We start from the raw sequence: 20109 nt of genomic DNA, 5'->3' as shown, positions 1-20109 counted from the left end.
GAAGAAATGCACAAATTGGAAAGAACTTATGGCAGTACAAAAAGGTTTACTGGCCTTCAAAGAAAAACTGATACCTGGGGTCCTGGTAGTACAGACAGACAGTACCACAGGCATGTGGTACATAAACAGGCAAGCACGCATTCCTATGCCCTGTTCCATGAAGCCATGCAAGTCTGGGAGACTGCATAGTCTCTAGGGCTACACCTCAAAGCACATTGTCTGCCAGGAGAACAAAATACTGTAGCAGATCACCTCAGCAGAAACCTGACAGACCCCCACAAATGGCATCTGCATCGGGAAATATTTCTCAGCATAACTCAGAAATGGGTGGGTCCCACAGGTGGGCCTGTTTTCTAACCAAGACAATGGTCACCTAAAAATTTCTGTACCAGGACAAGGCAGACATCTGCATGAAGAACAGATGCCTTCTCCTTCCTGTGGACTTGCCTCTTCAGTTATGCCTTTCCTCCCTTGCCTCTTCTGCCTCGAGTGCTTCTAAAGATAAGGGAAGAGGGTCCAAGGGGCATACTGATAGCACTGGACTGGCCCAGACAACACTGGTTTCCACTCTTTCTTAAGCTCGCCAATATGAAGCCTTTGCTGTTACCACAGAGTGTTGACCTCCTCACCCAAAACAATGAAAGGATTGTGCATCCCAGTCTTCAGACTCTCAGCCTTTTATCCTATATAATTCCACAGCACCCAACTGCAACACCAACTTAAGTCAGCAGGTGCAAAACATTCTAAAAGAGTCTACAACGCCTAGCACTAGAAAATCTTACTCAGCTGAATAGAAAATATTCTCTGTTTGGTGCCAGAAGCACCACCTTAATCCAAATTCAGCTAACATTTCAACCATCTTGGAGTACCTGGCCAGTTTAGTGGATAAAGCCTTTTCTTATTCTTTCATTAAAGTACATCTCTTAACCATCTCTGCTCACATCCCTACTCTTACTCCTACCTTTTCACACCCCCTGCTGAAACAGTTTCTTAGGGGTGTCATTCACATTAGACCTCCCAGGAGGAAACCCATTCCTCAATGGGACCTCAACTATATCCTAGAAAAAATGACTTTAACTCCTTTCGATCCTGCAGCTAATGGTTCTTTAATATTTCTTACTTGGAAAACTGCCCTACTACTGGCTATCACTTCACCCAGGAGGGATCAGAGGTGCAGGCCCTAATAGCAATGGAACCTTTCGTTATCTTCCATAAAAAGAGGGTCTCCCTCAGAACTAACCCTTCTTTCATGCCTAAGGTGGTCACAAGTGTGTCTCTCAATCAGGCCATTCATCTACCTACCTTCTTCCCCAACCCTCAGAACAGAGGGGAAAGAATACTTCACTCTTTGGATGTACACAATGCTACGGTTCATGATGTGAGCATGAAAAAAATGCAGATTATTTACATAAATTACATAAGAAAACTTGATAAGAAACAAAATCAAACTTGCATTTAAATAAAATGTTTCACTTACTGGTATTGTACTGGGTAAAGTCCCACTCACTGCAATTAACAGTTTTCTAATTAGTATTTGATATTATCCAGTAAAAAGCATTTCATACAGGAGGTATGTTGAGCCTCTTTTTGGCCCCCCTGAGTAGTAGTTTCAAAAGCTAAAATTATTACATATTGCCAGTTATGTATTCTTTGTTTATTATATTTTTTTTTTTCTTTTGTTATTTTTCGGGTATCTGGTGAGAAAGAACTGTGTAGGAGGATTTGTGTTTGTCCTTATCACTAGAAACTTTGAAGGCTTTTTCCAGGACTCCTTCAGGCGGTCATCATCGCATACATGTCTGCCTCAGGCAGCAGAGGATCGGCGGATTCGACGGATTCCAAAGTCTGGGTCGGGCTGCCCCTTCCCGAGCCCCTTCCCGGCGTCCATAAAGCGTCAGCCGGCGCCATCTTCCGCCATCTTCCTCAGTCTTTTCTTGCGGCGTGGTGCCGGCAATTTGCAAGTGCTGCAGGGCCAGCTCCTGTAATCCAGCTAGAGCGAAGCTAAAAAGCTAGTAAACCGTTGGGGACTCTTTTGCCTCTTTCTTACTCAGCGAAAAGCCGATGTATTATAAAATTAATAATTGCTTAACTAAGAAATTCCACATGCCTACCCTACCTTGCTTAGGCCCACCTTGCCGGCGATCTCGGCCTGTTCATGCAATGCTTCCCCTTTGGCCTCTTAAGGCGTCGGTCGGAGTTCTTCCGGCGTTTTTTGGGTTTAGTTTTGCTTTTTCAAGTGCAGATTTTGACTCCGACTTGCTTACGGAAAGCGGAGGAAAGGACAGACACCAATACGGTCCGAAGATTTGAAGGAAATGCAGTAGGCCCCAGCGGTCAGCGGTTTGGCTAGGACTGAAATGGAAGTCCTTGGTACACTACCGTCACGAAACCGTACAACCCACAGCCGACAGCCTCATTGGAGGACACCTACTGTCTCAGTTTCGAAATCTCTGTCCGAATCTGGTGTCCAGGAACGACAATCTTCCATTCCCTTAGACAAAACTACACCATGCGTGGTGCATGGGCCTCTTTGCATCCATGTCTATTAAGGCATTCTAGGGCTAAAGCTGCTAAACTATTAAATCCTATGCTATAGGGTACAAATTCAGGGACCCACTACAGGTTCTCAGATCCTTAGTCTAGCAGAGGGAGATTATTTCATTAATTAGGGGCTCAGCCTCAGCGGACAGGGGCTCAGGGCCTCCACAGAAGGCAGGGTTGAGCCCTCCTCATCTCTCCTCAGATCCCTCCCTCAAGTGGCTCTGCCCTCTCCCGGACTACAGGAGGAGCTTTTTGACCCAGAGAGGGCCTCTCCGAGAGGACCCTATCCAGAGTTCCTCCTGAAGAACTGTCTAACTCCTCTGCTGCACTATGGGGGCATTTCAGGGGCCAGGAGTTCTCTGATTCCAGAGAGATTAAGGACCTTCTTGCATTTGCCTCAGCATAGATCTTTGGCTATTCCCCCTGTTTTGAATGTCATTGATGATGTGTACTCTGAATCTAGCACAACCCCTGACACTCTCCCTCCGGCTCCTGCCAAACCCGATAGGTACTACAGGGTCCCGGAATCACATCTTTTCCTTTACAAGGCCCACTCTGCTAATCCAGAAACTATTTCCCAGGGCCCTAAAGGGGTTGCAACTGTCACTACAAAAAATCCACTCCCCTCTGAAAGGGAATCCAGGGCTTTAGAGCGTTGGGGTAAAAGTGTATACTTCTGCTACCCTTTCTATGAGGGCTTTAAACTGTCAGTTTCATATGATACAGTACCAAGAATATTTGTTAGATGAATTGCATAAAAAGCTGTCTTCACCTGAACCCCTAGATCGCAAATCACTTCAGGATCTGGTACATAACTCTCAACAGGTTAGCAACCATTTCTTGTAGTGTGGTTATGATGCATTGGAAGCTTCATGTAGGTCAGCTATGACAGGTGCAGTCATACGTAGGCATGCCTGGCTGAAGGAACAATCTCTGACAGACCATGTTAAAGCAAAGCTTCTGGATGCTCCACTGGAAAAGCAAAAGTTATTTGGCTCTACTGCTCAGGAGGTCTTAAAGAAATTTGAAGAAAAGGCAACATCTGTACAAACAGTCAAAGATTTTATGCAAGTCCAACCACCAAGATTCAGCAGAAATTGGCCTTCCAAGAACTGGTCCTTTCCAGACACAGACAGATTTCAGAGAGGCAAGAACAGGCGTGCCAGAGGTAGAGGGCAAGCTAGAGGCTCCTACAGAGGACGTCAATGGCAGCCTCCCAACCAGAGGGGTAGTGCAGGGCCTACAACTGCTGCACAAGGACACACTCAATGACTTTACTTTGACACCGCCAACCAGGGCTCAATTGGAAGCACCTTTGGGTGGAAAGCTTTCCTTATTTTCAGAAAATTGGCACATTATTACAAGGGACAAATGGACACTACAAATAATAGACAAAGGATACAGGTTCCATTTCCACACTACCGAAAAGAAAAGGCATGCCAGACCTGCCACCAAATCAAAGGGCAGAGGCTTTGAAACAAATCTCCAACTTAATGAAAATGAAAGCAATAGAAAAGGTTCCTCTTGCAGAACAAGGCCAAGGATTTTATTGCAGACTGTTCCTTGTTCCAAGAAAAGAAAAGCAATGGAGGCCTATTCTCGACTTGTCCGCACTAAATACTTATCTCATTGTGCCAAAATTCAAAATGCTGACTCTACAGCAACTCCTTCCCATGCTGGGCAAGGGGTCTTGGCTGGTAACTCTGGACCTCAAGGAGGCATACCTGCATGTCCCTATCAGACAAAGCTGCAGAAGACACCTCAGATTTCTTGCAGGTTCAGAGCATTATCAATTCTCAGCATTGCCCTTTGGCTTATCTACTGCGCCCAGAGTATTCACGAAATGCCTGGCATCAGTAATTGCACACTGCAGACTTCAGGGGATGCAAATATACCTGTACCTGGACGACTGCCTTATACAAGCGGACAGCAAACAAATTTTGGTAAAACACTTGAATTATGCCATCTATCTTCTTCAGGCCTTGGGATATACAGTCAACATTCACAAGTCAAGACTGGTACCATCCCAAAGAATAACTTTTCTGGGTGCGGATCTAGACACAACCACCCAAATGGCTTTCCTCACAGAAGAAAAACAAAACCAACTACCGGATTACTTCAAAAACCTGTCAAGACAAACTCAGCTGACTGCAAGGAAAATCCTGCAGGCCCTGGGTTCCATGGCTTCTTGCATTCTTCTGATTCCTCAAGCAAGGCAACATATGAGGAAACTCCAATGGTACCTAAGGTGTTTATGGACTCGGCACAGTCACAGCTTGGAAACCTTGATACCACTCATCCCATGCCTTCAAAGGGAATTTCTGTGGTGGGCTCAAGCAAGCCATTCAAACAGGGCTTTGCCCTTCAGCAAACCAATAGCCAGCCAAACCATTACAACGGATGCTTCAGACCACGGATGGGGAGCGCACATGGAGGGAAGATGCATTCAAGGTCTATGGTCACAAAAAGAGCTACGCATGCACATAAACCAAAAGGAAATGCTGGCAGTGATACATGCAATCGAGGCCTTCATGTTATTTCTACATCAAGGCCACCTGCTAATAAGGACAGACAACACTACAGTTATGTGGTACATAAACAAACAGGGGGGCACCCATTCCTACCCTCTTTGCAGACTGGCAATGAATCTATGGGAACTTTCCTTGACTCTCAATATACAACTGCAATCCCAGTTTGTACCAGGAAAGGACAATATACTGGCGGACAGCTTAAGCAGGAACATCATGGATGCACACGAATGGATGCTGCACCCAGACATCTTCCATCAGATAACACAATCATGGGGGGAGACCGGACATAGACCTCTTTGCCTCCCCACACAATCATCAGCTGGAGAATTTCTGCTCAAGGACATACCACCCAAAAGCATGGAAAGTGGACGCTCTCTCCTTCAGCTGGAGAACTCTTAACAGTGTATGCATTCCCACCTCTTCCATTAATGACCAAGGTCTTACTGAAGATCAGGGCAGAGCAGCCAAGAGTGATTCTGATAGCTCCGGACTGGCCAAGACAGCACTGGTACCCATTGCTAAAGAGCATGTCGCAGACAAAACCATGGCTTCTGCCACAATGGCCGCTTCTCCTGACACAGCACAATTACAAAACTCTGCATTCCAACCTGAAAACATTACAACTAGCTGCCTGGAAAATACCTTGACTCATCACCAGGATAAGCTATCCAAGAGAGTGAAGGATATCATCATGGAAGCTCGCAGGCCTTCCACAAGAAAGGCATACTCAGCAAAATGGAAAAGATTTCACACCTGGAGCACCTCAAAGGGCCTAGATGCAACAGTTATGAACATGGCACATATCCTGGAATATTTGGCAGAAATGCTCCACAATGGCCTGTCTTACTCTTCCATTACAATTCATGTTTCAGCAATTTCAGCAGAGTACAATACTGATCCACCTGTTTTCTCTCATCCTCTGCTAAGACAGTTTCTAAGAGGAATTAAAAACATCAATCCTCCAAGGAAACCACCACTGCCTACTTGGGACCTTAACTTCGTGTTGGAAAAACTAACACTGCCTCCCTTTGAACCAGCAGCATCTGCAGAACTACAGCTCCTCTCTTGGAAGACTGCCTTCCTTCTGGCCATAACCTCAGCAAGAAGAGTATCTGAGTTACAGGCCCTCATGGCAGTACAGCCATTTCTTTTTTTTCATCAAGACAGAGTTTCATTGAGAACCAATCCTTCATTTATGCCAAAGGTGGTATCTAGAGTCTCATTAAACCAAGCTATTTACCTGCCTACCTTCTTTCCAAATCCACAAAAAGGGGAAAAGCTTCTGCACACTCTGGACATAAACAGACAGTTGCGCTACTACTTGGACAGAACTAAAAATTGCAGAAAAACTGACCAGTTGTTTGTAGCATATGCTGCTGTTGCACAAGGAAAAGCAATTTCAAAGCAGACAATTTCAAAATGGATAGGGAATTGCATTTGTTTCTGTTACTCCTTTCATGGAAAAACTGTGCCAGCTAACATTAGACCTCATTCAACCAGAGCCACAGACACCTCCACAGCCTTCTTAAGAGGGGTGGCTATCAAGGACATTTTAGAAGCTGCTACATGGAGCTCCGTGCATACATTTTCCAAGCATTACAACTTACCTTTATATTCCAGATCCAGAGCAGGCTTTGCTACGGCAGTCCTGCAGGGCATTCTATCTACACCATCCTTTACATAGATCCTCCACCCCCAGATTGGCTATGGTATTCTACCCATATGTGATGACTGCAGATGCATCCTTGAAGGACATAGTACAGTTTTGTACCTACCATAAATGTAGATGTCCGATAGGTATGCATCTGCAGTCAGGTTTACCCTCCCTCCTTCCCCTCTGTGGTATTTCTTGGGTACATTCCCCTCTTATAGCTAGCTGGGGATATCTATTATGGTGTATTTGTTTTTATATATGTATATATATTTTAGTGCATGTTTGGAATTTATTGCATTTCTCCAAATTTAGCCTTCCTTTGAGGGCATCTGGGGCAAGAAAAACTGAGGAAGATGGCGTCGGCTGACGCTTTTATTCCCCAGGCTCTGGCGTTGGGAAGGGCGACTTCAGCCGACGCCAGACCCAGACTTTGGAATCAGGCCGACCGAAGGGCTGCCTGAGGCAGGACAACCCATATGTGATGACTGCAGATGCATACCTATCGGACATCTACATTTATGGTAGGTACAAAACTGTACTTTCTGCCTGTGCTTTTCTCTGATGGACGTATAGAGGATGATGTTCTTTGTGTTTCACTGTTGCAGTCATCACATTTGGTTATCTGCTTGCAGTAGCCCTCAGTCTGCCTGATTATCAAAGTCTTGGGTCCAGCGTCGGTTGCTGTCTCATCTTCCATGACGTCAGGTAGTCAGGGGTATAAAGCATGCAGCCGACGCCATTACATTAGTCTTTCTTGCCATATGGTGCCCGAAGCAGAAGCAGTTCGCAAGTGCCGGTCGGCTGACTCCTGAAATTTTCATTTTCGAGTTTCAGATCCGAAGTCTTCAACTAAGCTAAGTACCCCGTTGGGGATCCTTTTTCTTGCTCTAAACCGATGTCAGTAAAAGTTAACAATTGTATTTCTTGTGGAAAGCAAATACCTCATAAAGATTTTCATTCGTACTGCAAGTCCTTGCTTAGGCCCAGACCACGATGTGCCTCGTTGTCGGTTTTGTGCCTTATTCAAACCTCGTACTATTCGTCATCGGTTCATTTATGCATCCAAATATTTTGGTACTTGGTTCAATTTTCCAAAAATGGCATCGGTAAGCCACCCAACTACCGACATTCCAAAAAAATGCAAAGATAAAGACAGAGACAGACTGCATAGGTCCAAAGCTGCCGGTGACGCTTTTCCTAAGCTAGTTGCCAGTTCGCCTGTACTCGGTGAGGTGCTTTCGCAGCCCCTGATACCCACTATTTCAGATTCACAGGCCTCTACTGAGACCCATTCGGAGTCCGGTATGCCGCGAGATGCTACTTCAACTGTGGAACCTGCGGATGTCTCTACCTTGGAAGGGTCCTGAGCTGCTATGCAGGCACTGGCTTCCGAGGGTGTATTCAGACCTACTGACTCGCATATTAAATCGACGCCATTTTCTTCAAGGCCTAAAACTCGATCCATGCCTAGAAAACGGACACCCAGACCGCATGGTCAGGCCCCTATGCCAAAAAACAAATTATAACAATGGCCGAAGACCTTATTACTCTAATCAGGGGAAGACAACTTTACCCCTCTAAGAGACCTAGGACTAATTTTCTTTCGGATTCTTCTGATCAGGATTCTGAAATTTCTGTTTTCTCTGATGACCAGGATTTGCCCTTATCTACCTATGAGGATTCTGATGCAGAGGACGCCATTCCCTCTGCTTCCCCTCCAGAGGATTTCTCTTTTGGTGAAACCTTGCATACTCTTAGGGAGCATTTTCGCTGGGAAAGCCAGGATTACTCTGACTCTAAAAAGAGGCTTAAGGAATTCTTACTCCTGCCTCAACACAGGCCTTTAGCTATCCCTCCTGTACTGGATATTGTAGATAATGCCTTCTCGGAATCTAGCCTGGCCCCTGACTCTTTACCTCCTGCTCCCAGAAAACCTGATGGGTATTACAGCGTACCAGACTCTCACAAGTTCCTCTTTAGAAATCCTACTGCGGATCCTGAGACCATTTCACAGGGACCCAAGGGCATTAAGGCTACTACTGCCAAAAATCCTACCTCCCTCTGATAGAGATTCCAGGGTGCTGGATAGATGGGGTAAGAAGGTATACACTTCTGCAACCTTGGCCGTTAGGGCCTTAAACTGCCAGTTTCATATGATAAAGTATCAGCAGCATATTACTGGATTGCTTAAACAGAAAATTATGTTGATTCCTGACTGTGCTGAAAATAAAGATTTGCAGGACTTAATGCATTCTGCTGAACAAGTTGGAAAACATACTTTGCAATGTGGTTTTGATTCATTAGAGGCATCTTGCAGGGCTGCTGTCACTGGGTCTGTACTTAGAAGGCATGCTTGGCTTAAGGAGCGATCTTTGCCAGATCATGTTAAGGCTAAATTACTGGATGCTCCCTTAAACCAAGACCGCCTGTTTGGCAACAAAGCAGAAGTAGTACTTAAAAAGATGGAGTAAAAAGCTAAATCTCTGCAAACTGTTAAAGATTTTTTACAAGTACAGCCTTCCAGATTTAGTAGGCATTGGCCCTCTAAGAATTGGTCCTTTCCTGCCTCTTCCAGGCCTTCTCAGTCCAAACCCAGAACCTGCAGAACACCCAGGCTTCAGTCCCAAGGTACTCGCAGGCCTAAGCAGTGGGGGGCTACCACTTCCAAAGCAGGAGTAGTAAGACTCCGCCCTATGGTAAACTGTGTCAGTGACTTAAGTTTAAACCTTCCAAGCTCTGCTCAACTGACTGTTCCTTTAGGGGAGAAAGATTGCCTTGCATGCAAAAAATTGGGAACTCATTACCCAGGACCAATAGGTTTTAAGTATAGTTTCCAAAGGATACAGATTCCACTTCCACTCCTTAGCAACCCCAAACAGTTGGCCATACCTACCCCCAAATCAGTGGGCAAAGGCTCAAAAGCAAGTTCTCTCTCTGTTAAGCATCAGGGCTATTCATCCTGTCCCAGAAGAAGAATGGGGGCAAGGTTTCTACTCAAGACTTTTCCTGGTACCCAGAAAAGTCAGTTCCTGGCATCCTATCCTGGACCTGTCTTACCTAAACACATTTTTGGTAATCCCAGAATTCAAGATGCTAACTCTTCATCAGCTGCTTCCCATGCTAGGCAAATATGCCTGGTTGGCAACACTGGATTTAAAGGAAGCCTACCTGCACATCCCAATAAGGGAATCTTGCAGAAGATACCTACGCTTCAGAGCAGGCTACATGCACTATCAGTTCTTTGCACTGCCCTTTGGCTTATGTGCTGCGCCCAGGGTATTCACAAAGTGCCTAGCTCCAGTCATTGCATTTTGCAGGCAAATAAATATTCAGATATATCCATACCTGGACGATTGTCTAATTCAGGCAGAAAGCCAGGGCATACTATTAAATCATCTGGCATTTGTAAAGAAATTGCTAACGTCTCTGGGGTACATCATAAACGAAAAGAAATCACATCTTGTACCCTGCCAACAAATTGTATTCCTGAGAGCAAACTTGAATACAACTTCCCAGATGGCCTACCTCACGCCAGAGAAACAAGCTCATTTGACAGTCTACTTCAAACTACTGGCCACAAAGACCCAGCTATCTGCAAGGAAAATACTGCAAGCCCTAGGGTTCATGGCCTCTTGCATTCTACTAATTCCATATGCAATTCTGCATGTGAGGCAACTACAATGATATCTAAAAAGCCTATGGTGTCAACATTCTCAGGATCTAGAAGCAATGATTCCTATCATACCTTGTCTACAGGCAGAGTTCCTTTGGTGGGCAGAGGCCTGCTACCAAAACAAGGGACTCCCATTTACTCTACCCCCTGCCACCCAAACTCTAACAGATGCATCAGACTATGCATGGGGGGCTCACTTGGCAGGGTAGTGCATTCAGAGCAAATGGAACCCAAATCAAATGCATCTGCATATCAATCAAAAAGAAATGTTAGCTGTACAGAATGCTCTGACAGCCTTCAAGGACCACATTCTTTCACGACAATTATTGGTAAAGACGGACAACACCACTGTTATGTGGTACATAAACAAGCATGGGGGGACCCACTCATACACTCTTTGCAGACTAGCCATGTCTCTGTGGAACACAGCATTGAGCTACCAAGTGCACCCTACAGGCTCAATTCCTGCCAGGAAAGCTAAATACACTGGCAGATGACCCAAGCAGAAATCTCATGGACCCACACGGGTAGAAACTGGAACCAAAGATATTCAACATGTTGAGAAAAAATGGGGGAGCCCAGAGATAGACCTATTTGCCTCCCCCCAGAACTACCAATTGGAAAAAGTCTGCACAAGGATTCCCCACAAACAAGCATGGAAAGTGGATGCCCTGTCCTTCACCTGAAAAGTTTATGCCTTTCCCCTACTGCCTCTCCTCTCCAAGGTACTACTAAAGATCAAACAGGACAAACCAAGGACAATACTGATTGCACCAGACTGGCCACGCCAGCACTGGTACCCCCTCTTGTGCAGTGTGCCACTGCTGGCACCATGGCACCTGCCTGAGACCCCTGCCCTGCTGTCCCAGCAGGAGGGCCAGATTCTGCACCCACAGCTTCAATCCCTGAACCTGGCAGCCTGGCTAATTACCTGATCTCTCCGTTACCATAAGTAAGCAAGTAATGGATGTCATTCTGCAGGCAAGGAGGCCTAGTACTAGAAAATCCTATGCTGAAAAATGGAAAAGATTCTGCTCCTGGAGCCAAACTCAGGGGATGGGCACCGCAGCACCCAATTTACCCCATATTCTTCAGTACTTAACTGTGATGCTTCACAAGGGCCTTTTCTTTTCCTCCATAAAAATTCATGCCTCAGCCATTTCAGCTCATTACAATACAGAACCACCCCTCTTCTCCCATCCACTGCTGAAGCAATTCCTCAGAGGGGCCAAAAACTTAAGACCATCCAGGAGAGCCCCTACTCCAGCCTGGGACCTTAACTTTGTATTGGAAAAGCTCACTGTACCTCCCTTTGAGCCAGCTGCAAATGCAGGGTTGAAATTCCTTTCTTGGAAAACAGCCTTCCTTCTAGCCATCACTTCAGCAAGAAGGGTGTCTGAATTACAGGCCCTCATGGCAGTGGAGCCTTTCATCATCTTTCATGCTGACAGGGTGTCCCTCAGGACCATCCCTCCTTCATGCTTAAGGTGGTATCCAGTGTGGCACTTAATCAATCCATTCATTTGCCAACCTTCTTTTCTAATCCACAGAACAAAGGGGAAATAATACTGCACTCCTTGGATGTGCACAGACAACTTAGATTTTACTTGGACAGGACTAAGCCTCTCAGGATATCTGAACAACTGCTAGTTGCATTTGTTGCAGGGGCAGAGGGGTAGGCCATTTCAAAGCAAACATTTCTAAGTGAATATGCCAGCGCATTCATTTCTCCTATAAGCACCATGGAAAACCTACCCCACAGGGGATAAGACCACATTCAACCAGGGCTGCATCTACCTCTACAGTCTTTCTCAGAGGTGTCTCTACCAGGGACATCCTATAAGCTGCTACCTGGAGTTCTGTACGTACCTTCACCAAGCATTACCACTTGCCAATTTTTTCTAAATCCAGAGCTGGCTTTGCCACTGCAGTCCAAAATCAATGGAGGCCTATTCTCGATTTGTCCGCACTGAATACTTACCTCATTGTGCCAAAATTCAAAATGCTGACTCTACAGCAACTTCTTCCCATGCTGGGCAAGGAGTCTTGGCTGGTGACTCTAGATCTCAAGGAGGCATACCTGCATGTCCCTATTCGACAAAGTTGCAGAAGACACCTCAGATTTCTTGCAGGATCAGAGCATTATCAATTCTCAGCATTGCCCTTTGGCACTGGTACAAGAATTACATACTGCGAGATAAACAATACCCACAGAGTCGCATGTAAACCTGTCCTTTGCCCAAATAACTTTTTTGAAATGTTTCAACTCAACAGAACCTGAATTGGCTATGTATCTACATTGCCTGCAATGTCCACAAGCAAAAGTCCCAACAGAGTCTTTGACCCCATTATGTGATGCCTTAGAAGTACTTTCAAGTATGCTTCTTATGTTACATACCTTTTTATAAGTAAACGAATTACCCAGTACTTTCACCAGTTCAGAATGTCCAAGCAACACCTTCCAATTTTCCTTAACACGCCTAATAATGTCCATTCCATCTGAAATGGGCAATGGGAAGGACAGTTCAAACACCTTGTTGTTTTGATTCACCCTATTTGCTACACTAAAATTGCCTCTCAATATGGGACTAGCTAAACTGTCTGAGAGTTATAACTTAACAATGTTGCGTACCAAAACAAGTCATATCCCCTGGCTATAAAAAATCCAGTCAATTTGTTAACTTCACCATCAAAAACAGAATCTTCACTGATCAAACGACTCAGCCTTATAAGCTGTCCCTTGACAACCCCTCTTTTCATATGTTGGGGGTGATGACTGTCCCTGTGCAGGTACTGTTTGACAAAAGTAGACTTCCTATGGATACTACTACTGAAACTATAACTGTCAAGTAGTTCCAGATGAGTATCCCCCCCGGGTAAAGTTCAAAAAACTGGTTGAACAATTCAGATCTTGCAAGAATAACTGGAAACTGTCAAGGTTCCCTTGCCACACAAAAAAAAAAAATCTAAATTAAATTCACTTAACAACTCTAATAGATGCCATGAATCTTTTAAGTAAAAACTTGAACTTTAAACAATAGGGTTCAAAATTTTATCTAACCAAATAGAAATTGGTTCAGTGTTGGAGTATGCTGCTGACACTATGGGTCTGAAAGAGGGTGGGTGGGGGGGCTTCTGCATTTGCGGACTTTAGGAATACCAAAGAGAACTGTTAACTTTGGATGTTCAACTTGTAAAAACACGTATACTGTGTGTCCAATATTATTTTGACAAAACAAATCAAATAATAGCGTCACTATGCTTGAAGCACAATAAAACTTCATTTATATTGATCTGTTTGCAGTTTCTATGGTCACTCAAAAATTAAAGCATAGCATATGTTCATCGTGTTAATGACTAGGGCCCCACCCTTATCTGCCTTCATTACTGCTCAGATCCTTGTTAGTAGTTAAGTCAGTTAATGCTTTCCTCTCTCCCCGAGTAAGATTATCAGTACCGTGGGACCATCTACTAATGTCCCTAAAATGCTGTTCACATAGTGTACCAAAAACTTGTAAGGAAGAGCATAAGGCAGGATTATAAGTACTTCTACATTTACATTGTTCTGTGGGTAAAACAGATGTAGACAGACCATCAAAAATGAACTTCAAATTCAACTTTCTTAAGTATAACTTAAAATCCACAAACAAATTTACTACATTCACTTTGTTGGAAGGAATAAATGTAAAGCTGCGTTTTAACACCTTGTAGGTGTCATCTGTTAAGTTTACATCAGACAAATTTAAAAAGTCTATACAAAAATTTAAGTGCTTTTTGTTGTTTCTGTTGCTGTTGTTCCCTTTCTTCCCTTGTTTCTTCTTGTGTGTTGCCTGAACATCTTTCGACCACCTCGGGGTTCTCTGCACCCCTGATTTGCCCACTAAAAAAGGTCCATTCATTGTGGACGTAGTAGTACCAACATTGGGAGAATTATTAACAACATTCGTATTGCCAACATCGCACTGACTAGAAACAGACGTAGAAGCAACTCCCTCTGTAAGACCATTATTACTGTCAAATGCACCAGTTGGTTTCACAGTTTGTACTGATGTTAAACGTTTAGGTAAAGGATAGGCAGTCTTATATTTATAGGCAACCAAGTCTCTCTTCAGTTTTCTTTGTTTCCTATTAATGGTTGCCCTCTGCTTATCTACTTTGATGGAAATACCTTCATATAAAGTAGAAAAGCGCTGGAAACATTTGGACCCCCTAACTATCAAGGCCAAAGTTTCCATGTCAATTTTTAAGTTAGTAATGTTACATTTATAATGGGCACCCAGCATTTTCATCAGGGCAGCACCAGTACCATTGACCATATGACAAGTATTTAATGGGTGGTTTCAAGTTTTTGTATGTATTATGATGAAGTTCGTGGTGTTTTAAACGAACAAAGCATTATACGTTTTGTGGTCCGGTTCCTTCCTGGTCTTTGGTTTGCTGCTTTTTCACTTTTACTTTGTTCTTTGGAGTTGTTTAGCTGTTTTTGGTAATATAAAATAACATTAAATGTCTGTTTAGCTCATTACTGTTTCTTTCAGCCCGCTGTAAGCTGTTGGGTTAAAGGAAGAGCATGAAGAAAACTTCCTCCACAGCACAAAGCACTAAACTCTGACTACACCCAACAAACATAAGAAGCAGACCCAGAAGTTAAAAGAGCTCGCCAGGGAAAATTGAGTGTGAAAGGTCAAGGCCAACTTAGTAATTTTGAATGGAGGAAGCAGGAAATGCCCCGCAACTCAAGTACTGTCCCTCAGGCAGGTAGCTGGTAAGTCAGGGTATTTCTAGGAAGGAGGGACACAGCATGCCCTGGGCTACATGCAGTTTGGCGTGAAGATATGAATAGGAAGTGATCTTCTCTGTCACATCATATATTCAGAGGTATTCAGTACATCTGCTGGCAACTGTGGGGAGTGGTAGCAGAGGCTCAAACATACACAGCATGGTTTCAGTCTGGGCAGGGCCCAGGACAGCTGACAGAATTTTGCCGAGTTGTTGGCAAGATAGCTGTGATTATTGTTTTTTGGATTAGTTTTGAGACTTTGCATATTTGTGTGTCAGTACTGGTGCTTATATAGTGCCTTTTTAGTCCTACTCATCTAATCATTGTGACAAGAGTTTTTATGATGTTATAGTTTTGTACTGTAATTATTACTTTTGATAGTGTTTTGAAATAAGCTTGTAATGCAGTGCATGGTGTACTGCTTCCTGTAAACTAACCAGATGTGATTTTTGTGCTCAGATATTGTGTGATCTGCTGTCTCCAGTTTCTGAGAATGTGAAAGAAGGTCTACAAGGATCTGTTCGGATTTCACCACACATTAGAAGTAAAATGCCTCTAATACATCAACCTGAAGAAGGCAGCAGCCACATGCATTCTTACATGGTAAAAAAAAAAAAAAAAAACGTCTTGGGATGCTTTAACTTGTATTTTAAAGAGCACAAGTATTTGGATTTATTTTTAATGAATTGTAATGTAATGCATGCAGTAACAGTTGAGCAATTAACATCATTTTGACAAAAATAGTGACTGCTACGCCCTGCTTCAACATATGTGTAGTCTTCCTTTCTGGGCTCTGTACTGCATGTGTCATACCTTGAGAGAGTTAGTAAAATGATGAATTGCCTACCATAAAGTACCTTTTTAGTATGGTGGTACCTGCTTGACCCACTGGTGGCCATTTAATAAAAATTTCAGAATGAGGTATGGTTAACAGTAATGCTTCTTTATAAAGTGAGGTTTTATGCTGAGATGAAATGAAAATAGTAGATGTGCACAAGAACCTCCTATTCTTCAGGATACAGGATAATTTCAAGAGAAAGACAGTGAAGAATTCTGTCGAAATAATCTACTACTGTATTAATTCAAGCCTCTACTTTTTCCATGCAGCCTGTGCTTGTGTCCTGGTTGTGCTTTATATATTTTTTACATACAGTGAGAAGTAACTTGTGGCACTGTAGTGGTTGCCGGTTTTAATTAGGAAAATAGAAGCTCTCAGCATAATAACCCAGCTGTTACATTTACTTTTCCATGTCTGTTTTTCAAAACTATGACTGAGACCACTGTAGGACATAACTGAATTTTAGGCAGGTTTGTGTGAGCATTTTATTAATAAAACAGACAAAATCCACTCTGTATAGATGTCTGCTTTCACGGCAGTCTGGAAACTGTGGTTTATTTAGATGCATTGGTCAGTCATGCAAAATGCAAGCAAAGGTAGTCATGATCAGACTTGGGTAAATGTGTTGTATGTTTGCAGTTTATGTTAACCTGTTAAAAAGACATTTCTGGTTATGTTTTTCTGCCCCAATCATATTTGCTACCAAAACTCAGGTGACCCAAGGAAAATTCATTTAGAGTACAGGTCTTTTCAGCATTTTGTTTATTTCTGTTTGCCAGGTTAGTCACACTATGCATTGCCTGTTTATCGGCGAGACCCAGGATGGCATTTGTATTAACTGGAAGTAATTTGTCCAGGGCACTGTGAACCCCTTTCTCCTTTCTAATTGTCAGAGAAAGAATATGGATACTGTGCTGTGGGAAAGAAGGAGAAACATTTGCCTCAAGGACTAGAGAAATGAGCATAGGTATCGCACAGGGTAATTTTGTTAGTTTAAGACACATCTTTGAAGCCATTGTCATTTGAAAAACATACGGAATCTTGTGATCAGACTGTGGGGCGCAGAGTAAGAGGGAAGTTTGTTTTTTGCCTTGGAGAAATGTCAAAGTGCTGCTTTTTCGGGGTCTGTATCACATTGTTGAATTACAATTAAGTGAATGCTTCTTCGTCAAGCACCTATTGATATGACCATGATATTCATCGAAAAGTTTCCTAGGGCAAACTAATGGTAGTTTGCCCAAGAAACTGTTGTCAAAACCATAAAACTTAACAACCAAGCAGGTGGGGGGCTGTGCCCCCCACACCACCCCAACTAAATATATCAACACTGAGATTGCACTACAGTGGGAAAAGGGCAAATTCCAGATTGTGGCCAATGATCAGTTTGCCCTAGGAATCTTTTCACTGAAAAGTTAGTTTGATGAATAGTATGTTTGCTGAATAGGTGTTCAAAGAAGCATTCACTTATTTGTAATTCGATGACATGATATAGACCCACTTTTTTTGGAATCATAATTACAATCACTGTACAAATTCAACTTCCAGGATTCTGTCATGTCACTTTTAGAAGTGCAAACTTTTAGAAGTATAAGCCAAAGATATAGGTGCCCGTTATAAAGGTAGGAAATGAGTCATAGGTTCCTAGGTTCATAGGCGTGTACTAGGCTAACGACTACTGGAGTCCCTATTAGCCTAGCAGTGCAACCCAAATATGACCCAGAAATGTGATTTACAGGGGGAGATTTACTGACTGCCTCTGTCCATCAGAGACATAGGAGCCAGGCCAGGGGTGATTTTCCAATTACCCATCCATTAGTCCAGGTTACGCTTAAATAGTGATAGAAGGAACTCCGCTTCACATTGATGGGAAGCCTGTTCCAGAGAATTGGAATTCTTTGAGAAACATCTCTGTCTCTCTCTATCTCTCTCTCTCTCCAACATGTCTTATTTATGTTGCAAAAGCAAAATTTATGTCTTAATCTAGTAGTTCTGGTGCTGTTTGTTTTGCGTATGTGCAAAAGGTTTATCAAAATAGGGACCATGTATGCCTTGGATGCCAGGCAAAGATCACCTCTCAGTACTGAGTAAAGAGACAGGACTTTGAGGTGATCAACATAGGACATTGTATTTATTTATTTTTTTGTAAGGAACCTTTGCAGGCGAGTTGCTGCATGCGTCTGGTCAGGTACATCCCAAAGGGGGCATTATTCTCTATGAAGGGTATGATGAGGGCAGAGTACAGTGCTATGATGACTTCCCTGGATCAAGATGCCATGTGCTTAATTATAAGTTGGGCAACACAGAAGGATTTTCTTAATACCTTGGACACATTTTGGTTGAAGGCTAGGTTGCTGTCTGCATGAGTTCCCAGATCCCTGACTAGTGACTCAACTTCTAAGGGTGATTGTTGATTACATAGTTACCCGAGGTGGCAGACTTCCCAAAAGGTACTATAATGCATTTCTTCATATTGAGTTTTAAGCCATGGCTTTGACACACAGTGTATGCCTGTTATTAGACCTTGTTGAAGGTTATTCTTGATGTCCTTCATGGATGCATCTGCAGTCATAACAACTAGGTTGTCCTGTCGTCAGGCAGCCCTTCAGTCGGCCGGATTCCAAAGTCCGGGTCCGCTCGCTGATGTCGCACTTCACCCGACGTCATCTCTGTTGGTCTTCGGGTATAAAGGCATCAGCCGACGCCATTTTCCTCAGTCTTTCTTGCCGCGGGCCCGGGCGTGCTAAGCAGAAGCTGTTCGCAAGTGCCGGTCGGTCGGATCCAGAGATTACTTCTACCGAATACTACCAAGACTTCTAAAGCTAAGTACCCGTTGGGGACTCTTTCTTGCCTCAGCCGATGTCAGAAAAAGTTAATAATTGTTTAACCTGTGGGACACAAACACCTCATAAAGCTTTCCACTCTCATTGTCTGCCTTCTTTAGGCCCAGCCCATAGCAGCCTGTTCGCCTGTGCTTCTTTCAACCGACGAACGCTTAGGCGTCGGTCGGAGTTTGCAGAACAGTTTTTCGGTTCTGATTTTGCGTACATTATGCCGTCGGATCCTCCGACTTCCCAATCTGCCAAAACGCAAAGATAAAGACCGACATCAGTCCACGGTTTCGGCTGAAACCATGGTTAAGCAAACATGAGTGTCTCGGTTTCGGCGAAACCGAAAACTGCTCAAAGTACAGCTGAATCTATTTCTACAACTGAGGCCCCTGCTACCACTCTTGAATCGGCCTCAGAAATTTTATCCACTACGGTGGTTGCCACTGACTTATCAGACACCATTCCCTTGGATGTCTCTACCCCAGCACGTGATGCAGCTAGGCCTCCAGCAGCCATGTCCATTAAGGCCTTCGCCAGGGCTAAAGCAGCCAAGACTCCTAAAACAGTGCCTGTTAAATCCTCCACAACCAGGCCCTCTTCTAGTTCTCAAATGCTTACTTTGGCAGAAGATTTAATTTCATTAATTAGAGGATCTCAATCTTACCCAGACAGGGCCTCTCAGCCCCCAGAGAAGAGACCTAGGGCAGAGCCCCCTGAGCCAGTGTCCTCTGATGATTCTGCTGATGAATCAGACATAACTTACCAGCCAGAGGCTCCTTTCTCCAATTTTGAAGATTCTGATGCTGAAGAATCCATTCCAGCTGCTTCCCCACCAGAAGAATTCTCCTTTGGGGAAACCTTACATGCCATGAGAGCAGTTCCAATGGCAGCAACAGGATTTTTCAGACTCCAGAAAAAGACTTAGGACCTTTCTGCACCTTCCACAGCACAGGCCCTTAGCTATACCTCCTGTTCTCTCTGTGGTGGATGATGCTTTCAATGATGCCTGCTCCGCTCCAGATTCTTTACCCGCAGCCCCTGCCAAACCAGACAGATTTTACAGGGTGCCAGATACTCATCACCACCTTTACAAGGCCCCACTTGCAGACCCGAAACTATATCCCAGGGTCCCAAGGCAGTGGCGCGACTATAGCTAAAACCCTATTCCTTCTGAAAGGGAAACAAGGTCATTAGACAGATGGGGTAAAAGGTCTACACTTCAGCTACTCTCTCAGCTAGAGCTTTAAACTGTCAGTTTCACATG

At 43.9% G+C, this 20109-nt stretch overlaps 1 protein-coding gene across 3 annotated transcripts in view; it reads left to right on the top strand.

Annotated features, from left to right (window-relative positions):
* LONRF1 (LON peptidase N-terminal domain and ring finger 1) overlaps positions 1-20109 on the top strand; it is a 1181374-nt gene that overhangs the window by 296927 nt on the left and 864338 nt on the right. For all 3 annotated transcript variants that reach the window (XM_044062498.1, XM_044062495.1, XM_044062496.1), the window contains exon 4: positions 15639-15782. In XM_044062498.1, coding sequence (XP_043918433.1) covers positions 15639-15782 — 144 coding nt within the window. The remainder of the gene's footprint in view (positions 1-15638; positions 15783-20109) is intronic.

The sequence above is a fragment of the Protopterus annectens genome, chromosome 2.part1 (assembly GCF_019279795.1).
Source record: "Protopterus annectens isolate FY-2018-M chromosome 2.part1, PAN1.0, whole genome shotgun sequence".
Lineage (NCBI taxonomy): Eukaryota > Metazoa > Chordata > Ceratodontiformes > Protopteridae > Protopterus > Protopterus annectens.
Note: the sequence above shows the minus strand (reverse complement) of the source record. Positions and strands in the feature narration are given on the sequence as shown.